The sequence below is a fragment of the Lissotriton vulgaris genome, chromosome 6 (assembly GCF_964263255.1).
Source record: "Lissotriton vulgaris chromosome 6, aLisVul1.2, whole genome shotgun sequence".
Taxonomy (NCBI): Eukaryota; Metazoa; Chordata; class Amphibia; order Caudata; family Salamandridae; genus Lissotriton; species Lissotriton vulgaris.
Genome location: NC_141694.1, coordinates 1,532,179,150 through 1,532,203,411, shown reverse-complemented (window position 1 = coordinate 1,532,203,411; position 24,262 = coordinate 1,532,179,150). Strand labels below are relative to the sequence as shown.

At 40.4% G+C, this 24,262-nt stretch overlaps 1 protein-coding gene across 1 annotated transcript in view; it reads right to left on the bottom strand.

Annotated features, from left to right (window-relative positions):
- Window positions 1-24,262, bottom strand: part of LOC147709106 (synaptosomal-associated protein 25-like) — a 301,468-nt gene that overhangs the window by 150,735 nt on the left and 126,471 nt on the right. Inside the window, exon 2 of the mRNA XM_086927712.1 lies at window positions 4,072-4,204. Coding sequence (XP_086783838.1) covers window positions 4,072-4,143 — 72 coding nt within the window. The 5' untranslated portion in view covers window positions 4,144-4,204. The remainder of the gene's footprint in view (window positions 1-4,071; window positions 4,205-24,262) is intronic.

Here is a 24,262-nt window from a genome sequence, read left to right as displayed (position 1 = left end):
CAGAGCAAAGTATAGCAAGCCTATGCACACGCTCCTATAAGTAACAACTTATAGTAAGCATCAGGTAAACTCAGAAAACAATCAATATACAAAAATATATCACAGTGAGAGTAATCCGTGTAGTTGTAATTCTCCTGTTCCTTTAATCTGAAAATTGCCCAGCCAACACATGTTTCGTCATTAGGGATGTACTCTTCAACTTCTTCAGGGCTGTCAGGCTAACGTAATCGCTGCATGACTCCTCTCCGCCGGTGGTACTTCCGTCCCGGTTGGCTTTGAAAATGTGATGTGGAACCAAACAACAACAAAACCCCCCTTGTCGTCTTTATTGACTGTCTTTTTATTCCCTTGTGGTTCGTCTACATATTCATGTACTATGTCTCCTTATTGTTTTTTCTTCCGATAGTTCTTTCCTCCTCTTGACGTGATGTTACCCGGCCCCTCGTTCTGCTTGGCCCCGGTTATCCCGTCTGCCCCGTCTGGTTCCTTCCCTTCCCTTATCTCCTTGAATTCTCCTCCTGTAAGGTATGTTGTCAGTTCATATTCACATTTTGTTATTCACTTGTATTCTTCTCCTATTGTTCTCTTTGCTGTTTCCTAAATTTGCCCTTTTTCTCTCTTTTTTCTTTTTATCCTTTCATCCTTCCTATCTCTTCCTTATCTCCTCTCCTTCTTCTTTGCTCTTTCTTCCTTTATTTCTTCATCTTTTCCCTTTTCTTGCACTTCTCTTCTTATCTCGAACATCCTTTTCTCTCATACTTTTTCTTCTTTCTCAAAGTTCTAATTTGCTTCTTTCAATTGCACCACAATATCGTTTTAAACATGTTTCAAGCATTGTATGCTTTTTGTATAAAATGTATATTTTTATTGTGTTACATTCAGAGTTACCTCATGGAACGTTAAAGGTTTGAATAGTCCCATTAAAAGACGAGTGCTATCTCACTTGGCTAGATTAAAATCTGACATTGCTATGTTACAAGAGACCCATCTTAATGATGCAGAAGCTTCTAAATTAAAACGGCTTTGGGTCGGTCATGTTTTCTCCTCCCCAGCTTTAGGGAAAAAGAATGGTGTTGTTATATTAGTCCACAAAAAGTTTAATGTTTCTGTTATTCATAACGAATTTGACTCTGATGGTCGCTGGGTGATCTTAAAATTGTCAGTTGATAATATACCTATTACTATTTTCAATGTTTATGCTCCAGTATCTGTTGACTCTACCTTCTGGCCTCTTATTTCGGACAAGTTAGTCTCTCTAGATGACAACTATATCATTTTTGGTGGTGAGTGTAATCAAGTTCATGATCCCTTCTTTGATAGGCACTCCCCAGTTACTTTCATTAGGTCCAAGATGCACACTCAATTTACCTCTACCATATGACGTAAATCTCTAATGGATATCTGGAGGCTCTGCCATCCGGACCTCCGAGAATACAGTTATTTCTCTCCCCCCCATAAGACACAATCCCGTATTGATTATCTCTTTCTTAGTAAGTCCCTCACCCAATGTGCTCTTTCCTCTGAGATTGGTTCCATCCTGATTTCTGATCATGCCCCTGTTATTGTTGATTTTGACCTGATCCCCTTCTCTCCCTCCTCTGGTAGATGGCGCTTTAATAACTCCCTTCTGGCCGATTCCAAATTCTCTGGCCAATTCAGTCCTTTCGTTGATGACTTTTTCACTACTAACACTACTCCTGATTCTTCTCCAGTTATGATTTGGGATTCATTTAAAGCTACCGCTAGGGGTTTTATAATTAATTACGTTCCTCAAAAGAAAAAAGGTTTTGAGCAACAATCCTCTTTTCTTCTTGCCAAGATAAAAAAATTAGAGTATTCCTACTATAATTCGCCTTCTGAATCTTCTCTGAAAGAACTTATTATGGCCAAAGTTGCCTTCAATAAATCCTCTACTGATGCTGCGGCCTCCTATTTATTAAAGAGTAACGCTCGCTATTATGGGGGTCAAAATAAAATGGGAAAACTCTTGGCTACTTATTTGAAGACTCATCAGAATAGAACTCGAATCGCGTCAATAACAGATTCGGCTGGCGTTTCCCATTTCAAAGATGCTGTTATCTTACAGGAATTTGTTACTTTTTATAAACAACTTTATACTCCTGAATCCGTCCCTCTTCCTTTCTCATTTCACCTCTTGACTTCTCTGAAATTCTAGCTTTTTCTGCTAACGTCTCTTCTTTGCATTCTTCTGTCATTGCTCATTCCCGTCACCTCTTGACTCCTTTCATATCCTCTACGTATCCTTCCTGGTCTTCTCTATCCCAACAACCCATTTGGCACAATAAGTCACTCCGAATTAAAAATCGCTCTTTTTTCTGGAAGTCCTGGAGGTCTAAGGGTTTAATGTGGATTTCCCAGCTTCTCCTTGATAAAGTTCCCCTTACCTTTGCTGATCTTCAATCTCAATTTCTTCTTCCCAATAATTTTAAGAAACAATATGATCTTTTACTTCCTGCACTCCTTCAATATCTTCATTCTCTCCCCCCTCTCTTGTTTTTCCTCCCCTTTATTTGCGTCTTTCTCCACTGTTGCTTTCCTCTCCTTCTGCCTCTTGCATTTACACTTTTTTACCAACCCCCCCTGAACGACTTAAAACAAAAGCTGAATTGGCTTGGGAGCAAGACTTATCAGTCTCCTGGCCAGTTTCTTTGTGGGATAAGTTGTGGCTAAAAATTCACAAAACATCACGTGCAGCCAATACTACTCAGACCCTCTATTTTATTTATCAGAGATTAATATTTTCCCCAACTAAATTATCTTCCTTCTCTCCTGACTTCTCTTCTAACTGCTGGTCTTGTTCCTCACCTTCTGCTGACTTACTCCATATGCTTTTCCACTGCCCATCTACTGACTCCCTTTGGCGTTCTATTTGGTCGCGTATAAATATAATCTTCAAACTTCAGCTCCCTTTTTCCCCCTTCAATGTCCTACTTGGTTCCCTTTCTCCTGATATACACCACTCTCCCTGTCATTATAAGTTACTAGACCTTTTTATAGCTGTGGCCTTCCACTTGATTACCTCCAACTGGAAAAATTCCTCAAAACTTAATTACTCTGCCTGGTGGAATGCTATTTGCTTTAATCACAGACTAGACACCAATTGCGTTACCCCTATTTCCCTCACCATTAAGAGAGATCTACTTTGGATCCCTCTTACAACTTATTTATCCTCACTATCTCCTCCTTGCCCCTGATCATTAGCACTAGCCCCACCCCTTCTGACGAAGTCCGTAAACCTCCTTGAGTTTCTTTTGTTGTCTTTTTTCCATAGCTTTTTGTCATTTTATCCCCTGATTGCTATTTATTCTGCATGATACTTTTATTATTGCTTTATTTATTGCATACAATGTTGTACTTATACTTGCTTTTGTTATTTTACTTTACTACGTGATTTCATTTCTTCCCCTTTAGTTCCTTTTATCTTGATTTAGAGCTAAGTGTTTATTGATTCCGCTTCATTATACTTATGCATTATATTGTTATGATTTTTTATATATTCATATATCTTCGATGTAATGCTTCTGTATGTTTTTCATGCTTGGTTTCAATAAACTTGAACTTAAAAAAAAAAAACTTTTGCAAGGCACATTTCCACCGTGGTAAACTCAGAGATTTACTTGTGTGACGAGGAGAGGTACATTTGTATCCAGGATAGAAATGGTGATTTAACAGCCCCAAAATAGAAGTATTGTGGAAACAAGAAAAGAAAAAATTCAGCAAATGCAAATCAATCCTAAGAAATTAAACCATGTACACAATATACAATTAGGCATGTGTAAATGCTTATGTATAGGATCATGCCTAGCAAACTGTGACTGTCACAAGAGGCACATGGCATTTTAGGATTTGTTTGGAAATTCCTCAAAAAAGATTCCTTTACTCTGAATGTAGGATTAAATCTACACTTGTAAATTTGGGTTAATGTTTTACAAATATGACTTTGAGTGATGAGACATCAGGTAAATTAAGTTATATGTTGGAGGTTTGATTGAAAAGGTCTGATAATAGTATTAGCCTTCAGAATGTCCTGAATCGTTGTCACACACTCACCTCATCAGTGACTTGATCAGCACGCTGCTGCATTCCCTCCAACTCATTGCGCATGTCAGCCTCGTCTGCCATCCTGGCTGTGCACACCTTCAGAAGAGCTTCAAATTAAATATGAGGGGGATCCAGTACAAGACTGAAAAACAAAAGAAAATAAGGCTGAGTAACAGATAGAACATGAACCCATGTCTGTACATTTGCTTTACAGTGCACCAAAATTGAAAGCCCAATTCTCTTGTTAAAATACCTTACTAAAAATTCACTAGGCGAATCATAACTATACACCATTGAAAATGGTTATCTAGGGTGAGAATTTCTCTGTATGACTGACCATAGTCCCAAAAGCAAACTTCTTCACAAAACTATTATGCAGGTAATGGAGAAAATACCACAATGACCTACAAAACCTTGTAAACATTTCAAGACCTCACTAAAAGACAACTTTTCAACAACGCGAGATTACAACCTTAGTCATGTGAACATTCCCAAAATGTTGTAATGGAAATCTAGTGAAACATTTCAGTTTGGAGGTGGAATATTTAACATTCCCCATGTTTAGCCCCATATGTGCCCTGTCTTCGTACCAGCCTGCATCAGAAAGAACATCAACAACCTTGCTAACTGCGCTCTTGATCAGAAGCCACGATCAAAATGCTTGCTGGTGGTCTGTAAGATTCAAAACAATTATTCTACTTGGATATGTGCAGAGCTTTCCCAACTAAGACATGGATGAAAGCATCATGATAACATTTTAAGGTATAGCAAACATTTGATATCAACAATGAAAAATAGGGTAAGGTCTGGAAACGTGTGGAGAGCTATATAGGAAGATTGCTTTTAGGACTTGCTAAAGATAGCATGATCTGTCTTGTTAATCTAATGCAAACTACAAAGAGAAAGGGGCAACAACTGACCCGCCCTCAACCATTAGTTGTGTCGTTCACATATGTCAAAGCTCGGGTTCATTAGCAGTTGGTTGTTTCTAACTGTCACTGATGACATATGTGCAATTTCACTTTTGGACTTCCATAATTACTTTGTGACCACTAGTTTAGAATTTGCTAATAGTTAAATCGGAGACTTTGTCCTCAGAATAGAAGGCAAGTCATCGATGTTTATTGGCTGCTTGACCCCACATAATACACCTTGGAAGGTGCAGAGGTAAATGCCTGATCGAAGTACTTCACTGTATCTGATGCCATGGAGATTAGATTTCCCAAGGAAAATAATTTGGCTGCTGTATATATGTTGTCTCCTGACTACATGTGCACTATAACAACAACAAATAAAAAGAATCTTAGCTCTCATAAGGTGAGAATAATATTTAAAAGTTGTTATCAACTACTGATAACCACATGCATCTTTCTAGCATATAAAGGTGTCACTAAGTTTCGAATTATCAAAAAGTGAAAATTTGTAGGTCGAGCATAAGCATATGACCTCTTAAAGTCCCCCCCCCTGCTTTTGATTTGTTTGTTCAAGTGTATTTTAAAAATCCATGCTTGCTAGTGGTCAGTTCTGCCTTTCCATCCCTCCTTTTCTCTTTTGTTCCTGCCAGGCAGCAGGAACTAAGTACTATTTCATTCCGTTATGGTTCTATATATGTTCTTTAAGGGACACATTTTTTCTTGGTTTCCTGTTCTCTTACTGTTTGCCTGTGTCCAACTTTGGTGCCATAGCTGTTTATATTAAAGTATAATATTCCTCCCTCCAACAACCTCTTAATGCCACAGTTTTGTTAGTGTAGTCTCCCCCACAGGGCTGTTTTTTAAACCTTTTTGCACTTTTTGATGTCCACTGTCAGTTAGACTTGTTTTTGATAGTATGTTCATTTGGGTTGGGCTTCTTTTTAAGGCAGGATTCGGCTTGTTGTAATGCACTTTGCCCATTGGTCTGATAACAACAAAGCACTACCACCCGAAGATGCTTTATCACATTAAATAATTGTCCAATACTTTTTCTCTACATTTCTAAAGCCTTTGCAGACTTCAACATGTTATGTAAATGAAGTACTGGTAAAAAAAAAACAGTGTGCTCTTCTTATGGGAATTATAAATCAAATGTCTCTAGTGGGCAGGCTGTTCTCATAGGTGGCCATGTTATTTCCAAGCAAAACGAGGAATTGCCATTTGAAAATAGGACATGTCATGAAGGCGTATCTCAATCCTACCGTTAGAGACTTAGCTTTGCCTCGAAAAAACGTGGAAGTCATTCAAGACACACACCCCCATTGCACAGCCACTGATGCACAGACCGGTGTCTATGCTGTTTTATGGTCGATACTCTCTTCTCCTGAGAACAACCGATGGCAACCCAGCGTCAATTTCACTTAAAGGGCTTAAAGGCGGCCATGTTGGCATAACTTGGGTTCCTCTGTGAAAATCTCTCCTAGGTGGGAGTGTTTTGTTCTCCATCCTGACCGGTGGAGCGTTCCCAACCCGGTAGCAGCCATGAGCGGCAGGTCGCCCTACATTGGCAGCAACATCACAGCCGAGGTTCCTTATGAAAGCATCTTGTACATCATCGGCACACAAAACTCCAGTCGGGGAGGCAGGGTTTGGTTTGTAAACTCAGAGAAAATAAATTGTATTGACTAACGGGAAACAGTATTTTGGTAGACTAGGAGAGGCTCGAGTGGGGGAGGACAATGGGTTGGGGAGGGGTGTTTAACTTCCATGGCTTTCTAATAGGGGGAGAGTGGGATTTTAAGATTGTTACTCACCCCGCTAGCCGCCGGCAAGGATGTGCTTAAAACCTCTGGTGGTGACAGGATTTTCACAGGTGAACTGATCACTTTCCCCTCTCATATTTGACTTTTGTTTTTAGTGATACCTCCAGCCCTTTTCCAATTGCTTTTGTTGTATTGATATTTGTGTCTGGACTCAATGCAGCGCTATCACGTTCTTTGTGGTTTTCCAAAAGTGCTTATCAACATTCTTGCTTGTGTTTCAAAATGCCATGTATAATGTCCTCACTGAATTTTTACATCTCTGGTCCCAGTTCATTTTATTTTCCGACTTGTTTCTGTAGCCCGTGCATCTGTTTCCTCTGATGTGCAGTGAACCATTCACATATATATTTGTGTTATGGGGTTTCTCTTAAGTATGGCATGATCAGAAAACAATGCAAGTAGTACTGTCTGGAAAAAAATAGTATTCTGCTTCAGCTTCTTGAACTTTATTTATGGAGGTTGCCTGTTTAGCACTGGAAAGTTAGTTTGAGACCCATGAAAGTACATAGTGGTGATGTTGTTTCTTTGGGGTGCCCAAGTATATATATAGATACTAGCAGCCCGTCCCGGCGTTGTTGGGTATGAATTGCTGCCGGCCAGTAGTATATTGTTTTGTAGGATTTCTTTTTGATAGCATTTTTAATCTGTGACAGGCCTGTGAAACGCTCCGATTCACAGTGCACTGCTGATGCACTTAAGAGTGCGTGTTTTTTTCCTTGCAATATTATATAGAGCAAACTCGACAACATGGCATAAGCACAATTTACATTACAGAAGAACACATTCATTTGTGGTAGGCACGGGAAGGCAAAGCGATTTGCCTAGAATCACAGGATGTTGAGTTGATGCCGAGATTCAAACGTAGCTCCCCAGCTCTAAAGTTCGCAATTCTAGAACTTGTGACGGGAGGTGTGTCTAAAAGTGTATGTCGGTGCTGGCCATCAATGAGAGAGACCAGTGCATTTTTCAAATCGTTGGTGAAAAAATATGAGTATGTTGCTGGAGATGTGGGCCACCGTGCCACCAATGTACTTACCGGGGGAGGGTAAACACCCATTATTCCCCAACTTTCTTTCCGCATACCATCACTCTGCATACTTTCATTACAAAAGTACCATGACTCCGCAATGCCATTACAACGCATGGCATTACAATTTATATGCTTTTACCACGCATACATTTACAACGAAATTCGTTGTAAATGCATGAATAGTAAATGCATGTTTTTTAAAAATGTTTGGATAAGGTAAGTATGGGTAAAGGGGTATATGTTTTGGGGTACTGAGGTATATGTTTTGGAGTGTTTGTGTATTTTAAGGGTTCAGATATAGTTTTGGGTTATGGGGTAGAGGGGTAGTTTTAGGGTTTAGGGATAGGTATGGGTTTTGGGGTACAGGGGTATTTTTAGGGTTCAGGGCTAGGTTTGGGTTTTGGGGTATAGGGGTATTTTTAGGGTTCAGGGGTAGGTTTGGGTTTTGGGGTACAGGGGTATTCTAAGGGTTCAGGGCTAGGTTTGGGTTTTGGGGTACAGGAGTATTTTTAGGGTTCAGGGCTAGGTTTGGGGGACAGGGGTAATTTAGGGTTCAGGGGTAGGTTTGGGTTTTGGGGTACAGGGTTATTTTTATAGTTCAGGGAAAGGTTTGGATTTTGGGGTACAGGGGTGTTTTTAGGGTTCAGGGGTAGGTTTGGGTTTTGGGGTACAGTGGTATTTAAGGGTTCAGGGCTTGGGTTGGGTTTTGGGGTACAGGGGTATTTTAGGGTTCAGGGATAGGTTTGGTTTTTGGGGTACAGGGTATATTTCTAGGGTTAAGATGGGTTAGTGTTTAAGGTTGTTGGGGTATTATAAGGAGTAAGGGTGGGTTATGATTATGGGGTGCAGGGGTATTTAAAGGGAGCAGGGTGGACACCCGGAGCTGGAATGTACAGAACCTGGGAAGAAAAAACAATGAAATATTGGGCACAACGCTGGCTTTTTTTTCCCAGTAATCCCACGCCCCGCACACGGCCACACCCCCAGCACACGCTCAGAGCACACAATATGAGGCATGGCATGAGGGGCGGAATGTACCACACGCCCCCAGCGTTTGTCACGCCCCCAGCACACGCCCACAGCACAACGCAGACACGCCCACAAGAGACTACTTTGCTGGCACGGTTCTTTTACCTTTTAAATGTATATGGTTGGCGTCTGCATAGCCTATGTCCTTCTGCTGCAACTGCCATTTCCAACGCTGTATTGGGTGTTGTGATTGGTGCTGTGGTTCCTGAGATTACCCGCCTCAAAGGTTTGGGCTCTCTCTTTATTATATTAGTATAGATTGAGGAAAGCATGTGGATCTGTGGATTCTGTACTGGAGCTTGTATCTTAATCTAGGAATACTCAGCAAATCAAGTTTGATGTGGAATAATTTTTCATGTTTCATATTGAAAGGAATGTCACTATGCTGGACAATAGTTTTCCATCCGCCCTGACATTTCTTTGAGAAGACAAAAATGCTCCCAGGAGAGCAAAGCATTACAGGAATCTTCAGAAGCATGAAATCACATGGGTACAGCTTGTGGGCGAACAGTTTAGAGTGGGAACCTATAATAAATAAATGCAAAGTTGATCTGTAGTATGAAGAAGCTGTTTATTTGAGTAGAGTTGAACAAAACCCGACCAATTAAGCGGGGGAACTGCCTCTCAGTAACAGCCAAATCACGGATCCCTGAGCTTGAGACAAAGAACTACAGCATGTCCACGAGCCCAGGCAGCACTGCGAGCTCAGCGAGCCAAGAAAAGAAATAGAGGTCAAATATAAACATAACACATCCCCTCTCCTTCCAAAAACAAACAGGTAGGAAAGGGCAAAATAAGAAGCAAAATAAGAAGCAAAAAGGAAACTTAAAACAAAAGTAAGATGTGTAACAGAAATATAAACAGCAAAACAAGCTATGACACCACTCCCTTCCTGAAAAGCAAAAATTACACGATATCTTTTAAATATGCAGGCAACCTGTATTCCTGAACAGCCAATCCTATTACCACGACTGGGAACAGCATCTGAAAAGGAATGCGCCACCTGCAATGAAGGACGATTAGGCAAAAGATTACCTTGTCTTTGAGGATCCAAGTTTGACCATTGTGCAATTTAACATAACTTTCCTCCACAGATTTCACAAGAAAATGTCCTCTGAATTTGTTAAAACCTTTGAGTACAACACCAGGCTTGACCTTTACCAAATCACCAGGGCACACACTTCTTTTGCCCTTGATGATATCTTGATGACACCGACTAGAAGAAACATATAACTGATGCTTAAGTAGGCAAATGAGACCATCTTTGTACCAGCTGTCTACCCCTCATTAATTCAAAAGGATATTGTGTCATTCCCTGATGCACTGTGGTGCGGTAAGCCCACAACATTTCTTTAATTTCATGTTGTACAGAAGAATTGGCTGCTAAAGCTAATTGCATAGGGTCTTTTACAAGTCTGTGAACTCTTTCACACAAACCGTTCCCTTGTGTATTGTACCAAGATGTATGCAAGTGTTTCAAACTAACATTCTCAAAATAATACTCCATTTCCTTGAGGTAAATTGTGTGCCATTATCCGAAAGAAGCAAAGCTGGTATGCCTTCCCTACGAAACACCTCACTGAGCACTTTGATGGTGGATTCCATATTAATATTTCCCATAAAAGCAACCTACACCCACCTAGACGCCCAATCCACCAACACCAAAGCAAACTTCTCATTGTCATGCAGCTCATTAAAAGGACCAATAAAGTCCATGCAAACCTTTTTCCAAACCCCTTCCACACCTACAAAATGTTGAGAGGACGTTGGTTTGTTCAAACCCACACGCAGCCTCTTCTCAGACTTTTTGCAACTCTCACATTTCTCCACCCACTCCTTTACATGACCATCCATCCCTGACCACCAAAATCTTTCTTTCAATTGTTTTCCAGTTAAAGCGTGACCCACATGACCTTCATGGGCCATAGCAATTACATGTGTCCTAAAAGATTCAGGTGGCATATACCTCTCACCCCTCAACACAACATAGTCACCCTGTGTGGAGATTTGATCTTGTAATTGTACATAGGGCCTGAGACCAGGTGACATAGTACTCTCCCTGGACACGCCTTCTCTGACCACCCCAGCTAGAATCTTATCATTCCGCATACCTTCCAACCAGTCCTCTCTCGAAATGGCTCTACCTACATCCTCATTGAGGTCTTCCAAACTGGCAACAACACTTGCTGTGATCTAATCAGTAGAACCAGTTTTAGTATCAGGCAGCCTGGACAAACAATCCGCAATACTGGTACGCCAAGCAGGTACATATCCAACTTTGTACACAAAATCTTGCACACTGACAGCTAAGCAAGCAAGTCTGCCTGAACAGATCTTAATGACATCAGGACCCAAAAATGTTAACAATGGCTTATGATCCGTCCTTAGTGTGAACACGAAACCCCACAAAAAGACCCTGAAGTGTCTAGTGGCTTAAGCAGCCGCCAATGCCTCATGCTCGATAACAGAATCATTACTCTCAGTATCAGTTAGCGAGCGAGACGCAAACATGACCGTCCTTTCTTGTCCTGCATGTCTCTGAGTTAGTACATCCCCAATGTCCGCAGCACTGGCATCCACAGTCAAAATGGTAGGTAAAATATGGGAGAAAGCCAGTTAAAATGTCAGCAGTAACAATGTTCTCCATAAACAAATTAAAGTTTTTACGCTGATTAGCCCCCATGAAAATGTCTTGCCCTTCCTCAACAATTCCCTTATAGGTTTCACCATATCCGCAAAATGTTTGACAAATTTGGCATAGTATTCGACCCTGCCCATGAAAGATCTTAATTTGTCTCTATCATCCGGTACCTTTACATTTACTATTGCATTGACCAGATAATGACTAGGTCGAATGCCATCTTTGGTGACATGATAACCAAGATAGTCAACTTTCTCAATGGCAAAAGCACACTTGTTTTTACGCAGCGTGAAACCAGCAGCAGACAAACGGGACAAAACTTGATCCAAGATTGAATTATAATCCTTGACGTTCATACCATGAATCAAAATGTCATCCTGAAAAAATACTACACGATCAATACCATTAAAAATCTCCGTAATAATCCGTTGGAAGGCACTGGCAGCAGAACACAGACCAAACGGAAGCCTGTTAAATTCGGTTGTTATAAAAGAAGTGTACTTTTTGAAATCAGGATGAAGTTTAATTTGATGGTACGCAATGCGTAAGTCCAGTTTAGAGGACAGTTTAATTCCAGCCAGACTAAAATTAATCTCATTGACGTTTGGGAGTGGAAAGCTACCTTTGTTTAAGCTCCTCAAGTCCACACAAAAATGAAGAGAGCCATCTTGTTTTGCGTATTAACCACGGGAGATAACCACTCCACACCCTCTACAGTTTCAGTAATGCCTTCATAAAGTGTTTGTTTAATAATGTCCTTGATTTCAGCCCTTGGGGCTAAAGGTATCCTTCTTGCAACATGCTTGACGGGCACTGCATCCTTTCTCAGTTTTATTTCATGTTGACAACCCACAGTCTCCCCCAAAACAGTATCAAAAACTTTGGCATGTACTTGCAAAATACTCTGAACTACATCATCAATAATGCACATTACGGGTTGATCAGCCCTGGGATCCACTCTGATATTAGGATCGTACTGGTGAAGCCACCCTAAAATGGCCGGACCCTCATGAGCAACATAAACATTGCCGACCTATTCTCAAAAGCAATATGTGCCTCAAACTAGCCCACAACACCAATATTGGCACCCTGATAACCCTTCAAGATGCCATTTGAGGGTATGAATTTGATATTTTTACAAATTGAATCATATAGAGCTTTAGGAATAATGGTTTATAATGAAGTAGTATCCCCCACTCAAGACAACAGTTGCCCATTTAAAGCAAAATCAGCCGTTGGACAAGTCAAGCCCCTTCCCATATCAGTAGAACCTGCCTCATCAGCCTTGACCATCATAACTCTGACATAATTATCATCATCATCATCTATGACAGCAACATTTTTGCTAGTGGTCTTACACAAGCACACATAATGTCCCTTTTTACCACACTTAAGACACTCTTTACCAATGGCAAAACAATTCTTGGAGTCAGCTAGATGAAAACTGCTACCACACCTATGACATGTTCGACTGTTAGCTTTGTGCCAAGACGGAGTAGGAGGCTTATATAAATTTGTCTTACCAGCCGAGGCTATGCCCTTAACTTGTTTTCCATGTATAGCATTCACATCCTCATAGCTAGATTGTAACACAGCAACTTCCGATCTCTTATCTTGTTGAATTGTTTTCAACTCTCTCATACACTTCTCAGACTCTTCCATCCCTTTAGTAATAGTGATGGCTTCCTTTAAAGTAGGGTTGCTAGCCGCCCATAACCTTTCTTGCTGTAACACTATAGTAATAACTGATCGCCAATCATGTCGGATCTATGACAGAATTTCGACAGACAGAATTTCGACCTACACAAATATCGGCGTAATTATATCGATAGCAAAAATATCGACGCCCTATGTACAACATGGTAAGTACCAAAATATCGAAAATTTAATATCGATGTAAAAAATATCGTTGTTAAATATATCGATTTTTTTTAAATTTAAAATAACATTAAAAAAACTGTAAATAATACATAATAATTACTTAAACATATTTAAATATATGTAATAATTGTTAAAAGAAAATAATAATACATATTTAATAAAAAAAAAAATGAATCATATATAATATATAATTACTTAACAATAATTACTATTCCCACTCCAGTGGGTGCAACAGTAGGGAAAACTGACCCTGAACACTAAAAATACCCCTTTACCCAAAAACCTAAAACTGACCCTGAACCCTAAAAATACCCCTTTACCCAAAAACCTAAAACTGACCCTGAACCCTAAAAATACCCCTTTACCCAAAAACTGAAAACTGACCCTGAACCCTAAAAATACCCCTTTACCCAAAAACTGAAAACTGACCCTGAACCCTAAAAATACCCCTTTACCCAAAAACTGAAAACTGACCCTGAACCCTAAAAATACCCCTTTACCCATAAACTGAAAACTGACCCTGAACCCTAAAAATACCCCTTTACCAAAGAACTGAAAACTGACCCTGAACCCTAAAAATACCCCTTTACCAAAGAACTGAAAACTGACCCTGAACCCAAAAAATACCCCTTTACCCAAAAACTGAAAACTGACCCTGAACCCTAAAAATACCCCTTTACCCAAAAACTGAAAACTGACCCTGAACCCTAAAAATACCCCTTTACCCAAAAACTGAAAACTGACCCTGAACCCTAAAAATTCCCCTTTACCCAAAAACTGAAAACTGACCCTGAACCCTAAAAATACCCCTTTACCCAAAAACTGAAAACTGACCCTGAACCCTAAAAATACCCCTTTACCCAAAAACTGAAAACTGACCCTGAACCCTAAAAATTCCCCTTTACCCAAAAACTGAAAACTGACCCTGAACCCTAAAAATACCCCTTTACCCAAAAACTGAAAACTGACCCTGAACCCTAAAAATACCCCTTTACCCAAAAACTGAAAACTGACCCTGAACCCTAAAAATACCCCTTTACCCAAAATTAATTAATATTACAAATAAATTACTTCCCACCCTATTCCCCTATAAACCCACAACCCGCTCCAGTAGTAAAACATATAATTTAGTTAAAAATATACATAAATTATCAATTAATTAATCAATTAATCAATTAAAATAAATCATTGCCAATTAATATTTAATTGCAAAATAAATTAATAATTAAAAAATAATTATTTAATTACAAATAAATTACTTCCCACCCTATTCCCCTATAAACCCACAACCCGCTGTGGTAGTAAAACATAATTTAGTTAAAAATATACATAAATTATCAATTAATTAATCAATTAATCAATTTAAATAAATAATTGCCAATTAATATTTAATTGCAAAATAAATTAATCATTGAAAAATTAATTATTTAATTACAAATAAATTACTTCCCACCCTATTCCCCTATAAACCCACAACCCGCTGTGGTAGTAAAACATATTATTTACTCTTATATATTTTTAAATTATAAAAACATATTAAACACATATTATAACAATTAATTTAAATACTTAACTTATATTTCTAACACATATTAGTAAATCGAAATTACTTACATCGATATATATGCTATCGATATTAGTAATTTCGATATTACTTACCTTAGGGTCGATATTCTGGCCATCGATATTCTGGGCATCGATATTCTGTCCCATCGATATTAGCAACTCGATATTAGTGTAGGTCGAAATTAAAAACTCGATATTTTGACTGTTTACCATCATGTCATCTTGCATAGGACCAAATTGGCATTTAGTAGATAACTCTCTTAATCTTGACACAAATTAATCAATGGTTTCATTTGACTTTTGGGGTTGAGTATAAAATTTGTGTCTACGTATGACCACATTCTCTTGTTTAGCAAATCTAATACGTAGTCTTACCATGCCATCCTTATACACGTCATCAACCTCTTTTCCTGAAGTTGGAAGATACTTAAAAATATGTTGTGCCTCCTTCCCCAAATCACCTAAGAGTAAAGCCTTTTTACGAACCGCAGAAATTTTGGAGCCATCAAGTACCACAAGATAATTTTCAAAACAGTCACACCAATCCTCCCATTTCATGGATGGTTCCCCAGCAGACATAAGAAATGGAGGTGGTGCAGATATAGAATTAACAATATTAATTTTGACAATAACCCAGTTTGGTGATATGAACTGTAAATGTCCAAAATTACAATTTTAGAATATAAAAACACAGTTGCAGATAATAAGTTGTCAGGTGTGTGTATCACCAGTAATAACGTGGTACCGTGATACACAATAAGGATGACTAGGTGTGTGTATCACCACATTGACGAGATTGATGGCTTGTAAGGTGAGTGTATCACCGATAGTGCAAAAATGAAATTAGCACCTACTCCCAGAATATGGAAAGAAAATAGTGGTTCAGGCCCTGGTGGTCTCAAGGCTGGACTACAGCAACTCCCTCTTTTTGGGTTCTCCAAAATATGTAGTCAACCGTCTTCAAGTTGTTCAAAACGCAGCAGCACGGCTACTATTAAACGCACCTAGACATCAATCAATTAAACCAAGACTGAAGGAACTACACTGGCTTCCGGTTCAAGCCAGAATCAAATTTAAATCACTCTACCTGGCTCATTGTGCCGTGCACGGAAGGGGTCCGGCACTCATTCAAAACCTGGTCACCGACTACACACCCCAACGACAACTCAGGTCAAGTTCAAAGTTTCTCATGAAGAACACTGTAACTAAAAGAGCCAAATGGGGGGGGGGGAAGTCCTTTTCCCATCTGATACCCAAGCTTTGGAACAGCCTAGATCCCGACATCTAGATCCCGGCATCTGATCCATCCAAGAAGAAGCACAGTTCAGGAAAAGACTTAAGACCTGGCTTTTCCCACTGGATTAGTATCCCTCTCCCGCTGTACTGCATCCTTAGCGCTGAGATGCCCAAGGGTAGTCATGCGCTCTACAAATCCCATAAACATAAACATAAACATGACACATGAAGAAATGTGTCTGTGCCACAGAATTCCGTAAGTGGGAGGGAAGTGTCGACAAAGTAAAGCGCAGACTTGACACACTATAAGTAAATAAGGTGTGTGTGTCACCGAAGCAATAATAAACCTTCCCAGCTGTTTGTACATCCCAAGTGCTTGAAAGTTGGATGATGACTTGGCATTACCACTTTAAGTGGGTCTGTTATAAAATTGCCAGTGTGAAGAGCCGCTTTAACCACAACAATACACTCAAAGCGTGAGCAGTCACTAGACTTGACGAACGCCCTCACTGCTTTAAAGCAGATGTGCCCTTGCGCTTTAATTATTGAGCCTACACAAGTCACCGCCCAGAGCGCGGTTTGAGGAGATGCTGCCCCCAAGAAGCTTCCTGTAGAAGCATGGTAAGAGTCAATAGAAGTATGAGGTGAGTAAAAGGGACTCGCAACAAACCTTACAGCGCACTACCTCGTAGTACATACATACGAGTAATCAGATGAGCTGAGGTGTCGATCGATCGTGATGTGGGTTCAGTTACAAGCGGGTTGTCAGCTCCATGTTCCATTGCTCTCTCTCTTCAATCATCACCAAAATATAATAAATAAATGCAAAGTTATGCCGTATTATGAAGAAGCCTTTCATTTGATAAGTGGAGATGAACAAAACCCAACAAGCTCAGCCAGGTAAACTGCATTTCAATAACAGCCGAATCATGGAACCCTGGGCTTGATACAAAGAACTACAGCATGTCCACAAGCCCTGGCAGCACCACGAGCCCAGCGAGTCAAGAAAAGAAACTGAGGCCAAATATAAATATAACAGAACCCTAGCATGGGATGTTCTGCATCTCTCTAATCTGCTAGAGACAATATTCCACTGCCAAATGCCTCTTCAAGCCTACCAGTAACAAATGCTGCCAGCATATTAGTGGCTTACACTGTTAGGCAAGTTCCTGACAGCCCTAGGTCTTTAACCTGTACCAAAACCATATGCGTAGAGAGTGTGAATTGGATTGCTCAGTTTGCGTGCATCATCAAAATGCTAATTATATGAGAAGAAGAGTAAGCGTTTTCTGTGGATTTTGCGGTGGAATTGGGCTATTTTATTTTTAATATATAGGACATTTCTAATTCAGGATAGCATGGTATTGGCATTTATGTAGTGCTCTACTTCCACCTTGTAAGTCATAACACATTATTATTAGAAATGCCAATAGCTCAAAGTTTCAGTAATGCGAAACCTATTGCATTGCAAATGCTTGTTTAAAACAGGCAAAGGAGAAAGTAATGACTGTCCAGCATAAAAAAGTACATTTTTTACTACGCATGTGTACTTAAAAAAGTCTTAAACAGGCAATGGCTTTTTTCCAATTTTCAAAGAGTGAGAGATGTCCATTAATCACTGCCATGAATGTATTTAAAGTGCAGTGGTTCGCGGCAAATTATCTCCTTAACACCTTAACGAACTCTTCCAGGAACAGGATTTGTCCTAGCAGGAGATGAGTTTCCTTGAGCTGTCCTAATAGCTTTGGTGTGGCTCACAATTAGGTTGACACCTCCTCCTCCCTCAACATCAGGCTAAATAGGACGGTGTTTCACGTTTCAGAAAGATAGGTGAATGTAATACACTTGAGCCTGTACTCGCACCTGGTCATAAGCCTCCCTATACCCCTCTTGAGACCATCACAGGTGAGTAGCCGCACTTAACAAACTCTTAATTGATTGATTGACTCTAACCTTGGACAAGTGCAGAGGTACCCAACAAAAAGGCCTGCTTCAATTTTGCTGAAAAAGTATATGTCTTAAAATTGCATAAAATAATTAAACAATTAATACTGACAAGCTGCGCCACCACAGGACGATGTGCTGCAAGGACATGTAGATGAAATCAAGAGAAAATACCTTTGATCCAATGGTAGAGAAATGAACTAAGGTTCTGATTTACTAAAGTTACAGACAAAGCAGCCAGGGAACTTGCTGAGCTGCAAAGCGTGAAACAGAGAGAGCAGAAATGCACCAGATCTACTAGGATATGTGTAAGTTAATTGGGGCCGCCTTTACACTCATTCATTTAATTGTGCATACATTCATTCCTTTATCTATCAATTCACTCACACACTCACAACCTTCATCAGTCCTCACACTTATACATCCATTCAAAATATATCTACCCTTTCTCTTATTTATCCATTGCTCATTCGCTCATCCATATTCCCTCTTATTCTTTTATTTATTAATCTTCTCACACATTCCTCCATACACAATGCTCAATCATCTGCTCTTCCTTTAATATAAACACGCTAACTGGTCAATAGGAGTTTGTTGACTTTGGCAGTGCTTGTTTTAGGACAGCCTTCTTTTCTAATTTCTAATTTACGGTGTGTCTCTGAATGTCCCTATTCAACCAGAGTTTGCCCTGCTGTTAAAAACTAGCTGTGGCATAATAAAATTAAAGAGCAATATGGGCTGGTAAACTACTTTGGAGAATGAGATCTATTCGTTCTTCATATTTTTAATAGAAACTGCTACAGTGACACTAAAATGGTCTTCAAGATTTTTTTTAAAAAATGAGTGATAATTATTTTATCAGAAGTGCCCATGTCCGCAGCAATACATGTGATATGTGGGAGTATAAATTCTTATATACCTTCTACTCAAAGTCAAAAATTAAATTAGGACTTTAAACTGATGTATAAGTTTCTTCTTGAACTAGATGAAACTAAATTTTACGTGATTACAATTCTAATTGATCTTTCTTATAAAGGTCATTCACGATAGAAATTCACATAAAATACAGCAGCACTATATCAAGTACACAAAAGTTACAGGGGTTTATATACATAGAAGCACAATGGAAAGGAAGGCCGATGGACAGAAGGTAGACTGCGGAATATGGGTAAATACTGAGAGTGGGAACAGAATGGACAGATAGAGGCCTCAGGACTTGGTAGAAGGTAGCCAATGGGTAACAAGAAGACATCATGAGGCAGAGTTCAGGGAAAAGTTAAAGACAAAGAGCATCATCAAGGAAGAGAAGTAATGAGGGACAATTTCATATCTATATTCATAAAAATATTTAACATTCAGAATTAACAAGACGAGTATGATGGAACCCGCCGAAATGAGATTTGGCTGTTTGAAAACAATTCAGATAACCTAGAACAGAATAGAACACACGTGAGCAAGCTGAAGACCAAAAAAGAAAAGATGAAGATTTATCTAAGTGGATATAAACTAAAGTAAGGATGATGATTTTTGTGGGTTGAAAAGTGAGCAGTGGTGGAATATTATAAACAGTTGATAGCTGGATCTGACAAGTTTGAGCTCTTGCAGGTACATGGAAGGAAAAAGAGAAAAGGGACAAAGATGACACCCCCCCATGATGTACAACTTGGAGAACAGAATAGAAGGGAAGTTAATAAAATAAGTGAATTTACATGCCTGGTGATGGGGAGCAGGAGAAAAATATGTTTAGAATATTGAGGAAACATGGAAGATAGGGCAGAGAAATGGAGACAGAAAGGCTGAAAAAATTCTAAAATCTGTGCATTCTTAGCATGTAAGTAATGAGGTAGACCACAATTAGAAGTAGAAGACGTTAAAGGTATGGTGCGTGTAGAATAAAGGAGAGCAAGTATCAAGCCTTCAGAAGTGCCCTAGAAATGACGAACCAGAGATGAAGATATTACACCACTTGACACAGAGTCTGAGTGTGCGAAATTGGGTTGTTGGCTGAATGGAGGTGGGAACCCTGGTCAAGCAACAGCCACAATCCTTTGTAGGGTGGAGGACACAAGTCACTCAATTAAGCTTTGACTAAACCTGGGTAGTTTGGCGCTAAAAGCAGTAAAGCTTAACTTTGAAGGAATGTGTAAAGCATTATTGCAGCACACAAATAGTAATAAAGCAAAAACACATTGCAAGAAAATCCCAAACTAATTTAGAAAACTAGAGTAGAGTCTAATAAATTATTTGACACCAAAACAACAAACATTCAATCAGAAGAACAAGAGTTATGTCGTAAAAATTTTGGGGGGGAAAGACAAGACCCTAAAAGATCAAAGCGCCAGCCGTGGACATCTAGTCGCATGAGACTGGGTTAAAGTCAAGAAATATGGCTGACTGCGTTGGAGCATAGTTTGGATACAAGAAGTGGATTGGGCCTGGCCCGTGCTTCCCTTCGGACTTGAAAAAGTTAATGAGAAAAATGTTCTGAGAAGGTAAAGTTCAGTGGGGCAAGGCTGCACGAGGTGACCAAAGAAGCCTTGTTGCTGGACAGCCTTGGGTCGAAGCCACAGTGAAGATTTCTACTTTCGGACTTAGTCTCTGAAATGGAACCTGAAAATCTCCAGTGTGACAAGGCAGAGGCTTACAGCCAAAGACAGTTCCACATGGCCTGATACCCTTTCGGTGAAGAACCGCCAAAACGGATTTGCTGTTGTGGAGAAGAATGTAGTGGGTGAAGCCACAAGGTCAATCTGACCGGTGATGCACCTCAGGCAGATAGGCGAGTAGGTTGGTCCTGGTGTTCTCGTGTCTCTCAGTGCAGTTATAGCCAAAATAAATTCAAGTCCCCACTTTTGGATTTTGGCTCTCTGGGCACATTTAGCACCACTTACAAGGGACCAGGATTGAAGGGGTACCACTTGGAGGGCCAGGACTCACTCAGGCTGGGTCCAGGTGCAGGTTTGGGTTCAAGATAAAGGAAGACATTTGTGTCCCTGTGGTTCTGAACAGGAGAGCAGCAAACTTGCCCTTGGTAGTCACTTTGGAGGTCCTGGGACAGATAAAGATCCAGTCCTTTCCCCCAAGCAGAAGGCAGTGACACAACAGGGCAACAGGACAGCAATCCAGCAGAGTTATAGTCCTCCCACCAGCACTGCAGTCCTTCTTCCTGGAAGAGTATCCCCTTGTGCCATTGTTGGGAAAGGTGGGAGAAGCTCCTAGTCAGTTGCTTTAAAGTGCATGGAATTTCCTGCCTCTCCTGCCCTGGTTCCAAAATGTGAGGTCGTTAGGACCTATATGTGACAGCAGAGCAGAGGCTATTCAGTTGCACTTGGGGTGGGCTCAGCTTTTACCCCATCTTTTCAACAGATGTCCCATTCAGGCACATCTTATCACCCCTGAGCAATTTCAGGAATTGTTAGCAAGAGTTAAATCTGGCACCCCGTCGGATAGGTGCCCCCTTTACATTCTAAAAGAGTGCCTCTCCGCCCTTCCGGTCCCTACCTACACTCTCCTGAATGATTCCTTGATCACTGGCCTAGTGCCTCTGGCCTTTTAGGAAGCAATGGTCATACCGCTTTTAAAGAAATCTGGGGCTGATCCTTCCTGTAAGGCAAACTATCGTCCCATCTCCTTGCTCCCCTTTTTGGCAAAGGTGTTAGAGGCCCATGTTGCCAAGTGCCTCTCCAATTTCTTAGAGGAATCAGGCTGCCTCGATCCCCACCAGGCCGGGTTTCGGCCCGCCCATTAAACGGAGGCGGTGGTATCCACAGTCCAACACACTCTTTGGGACTGTGCAGACAGACGCTCTCCCCAGGCCTTGGTGCTCCTGGACCTGTCGGCCGCCTTTGACACAGTCGATCATACCATCCTGATTGACCGTGTCACCCAGGCCGGAGTCCGGGGCACTGCAGACCGCTGGCTGAAGTCCTTTTTGGAGAATCTCTCTCAGGAAGTCCGGCTCGGTGAGTTAGTTGGCACCAAACAGACTATCACCTGCGGAGTTCCACAGGGTTCATCCACGTCGCCTCACTTGTTTAATATCTATATTCTCCCCTTGATTCAGGCCCTTAGAGATGAACAAGTTACAGTGTTTAACTACGCAGACGATTTACAACTGCTGTTTATGATTGACAACTCTGATACTTCTATCTTGAATTTTCAATCGACCATGAGAAACATCAAAGCATAGATGGATCAAAACCATCTGAAATTAAACCTAGGAAAAAACGAGCTAGTTCTCACGGGAGACAGCGTCAAACACTGGGGCCCTCACTATTGGCCGCCAGACATGGGTCAAGCCCCGTCCCCATCACTTTCGGCAAAGACACTTGGGGTCACCGTGGACAGCGATCTGTCTTTAAAAGCTCAAGTGGGCCAGGTGGTCTCCAAGTGTTTCTTTCAACTAAGGAAAGTCCGGAAGGTTCGGCGCCTTCTCACCCCGGAGGTAATCACCCAGGTTGTGATCGCCACGTATTGTCCCACCTGGACTATGCTAACTCCATTTACCTAGGCCTTCCCCTCTACTTGTTGAAACGCCTCCAGATGGTGCAGAATTATGCCGCCAGATTGATTCTGAACCAACCTAGATGGCAATCGGCTACCCCTCTGCTTATGAAACTTCATTGGCTTCCTGTGATCCAGCGTTGCACCTTCAAAACAGGTTACACAATTTTTAAATCACTACACTGCAAAAGCCCTAAATTTATCGATAAACTTATCACGAAGTGCGTTCGTCTCGCAATCTCCGCTCATCCCATCTTGGCCTCCTTCAGATACCTTCCTTCAAACGCAAGCGCTCTGGCGGCCGCAGGTTTGCTACACTGGCTCCTTGTCTGTGGAACTCTTTTCCCCTTGAGATTCGGACCTGTCAGGACCTTATCTCATTTCGGAAAGCCTTAAAAACCTGGCTTTACAGACAAGCATATCAATAATCTTACAATACACATCCCCGGTCACGTTCTCTGTCTATATCAGCGCCAGGAAACCAATCGTTGTAAGTGCGCTTAACAAATTTTTTATTAACATAACAGAACATAACATAACATAACATAACATCTAATACCTCTATTGTATGACTGTCTGGGAGGAATTCACAAAGTCTAACTGTCAATAAACCCAGTTATGTGCCCCAGGCTAGTCTACAGGCACCAAAAGGACTAAGGCCAGAAAAATGCCAACTTTCTAAAAGTTGAATCAAAGGGAGGATATGCCAATGGACAGTAGCCAGGTTGGGCCTGTTTATACAATAATACCAATAAGGAAATAGCTGACTACTCTTCTGTGCACCTGTATTTTATTTAAACAGGTACAACAAACAGAATCCAGCAATGTGTCTTGAATTGATCTAGTTATTAATTAACTTTTGTTTATTTTATCAAATTTTAACCTTGTTTGGATCTTTCAAAAGGTTGCAAGATCAGGATAAACATAAAATACAAATAATAAAACATTTCATGACCAAATCAACTGTCAACAAAATACGAGACATATACATAAACATATAGAATACAAATGTGCTGTAAAGCACCAATTGCCACAATATGATTTTACAATAGTTGGGAAACTTTAATTTATTTCTAATTAAACAGTTCAGTGTCTAATCAATAACACTTCTATGAATGTCAAACACTATTCTCAAAGTTTCGAGTTCCAATCTCACTACAAGAACTCTCCTCAGGGCTTCTGTTATTTATAGAATGACTGTTTTGTGTCTTTGGTTAGAAGTGTCAATCTAGTTATGACGCACTCTATGGGGGTACATTTCTTTCCTCCCAATTCAGGACAGTGCGGGAATCTTTTTCCTCCGGGTTATTTTTGTTCAAACATTTGTCAGATTCAAGATCGTTCCTCCTTTCTAAACTGGAGACAGATCAATGCCTCTTCGGTGGTTCCTGCTGATTTCTCACACTCTCCCAAACCTTTTCAGTTGTTCACCACCGTGCTTCAAAAAGTGGCATTTTTAAAATTGTAATCAGAAACCTGACGTTACCATTAAATAGTGTTTTTAAAAAGAAATATGTTTATTGATTTTTTTTCCCATAACAATACCTCAAGATCTTACGCGGTTGCTTGTCAACACATAATAACATCTATTGCCCATACACTGTCCAGCATACACATCTGTAAAGCGTCTGAT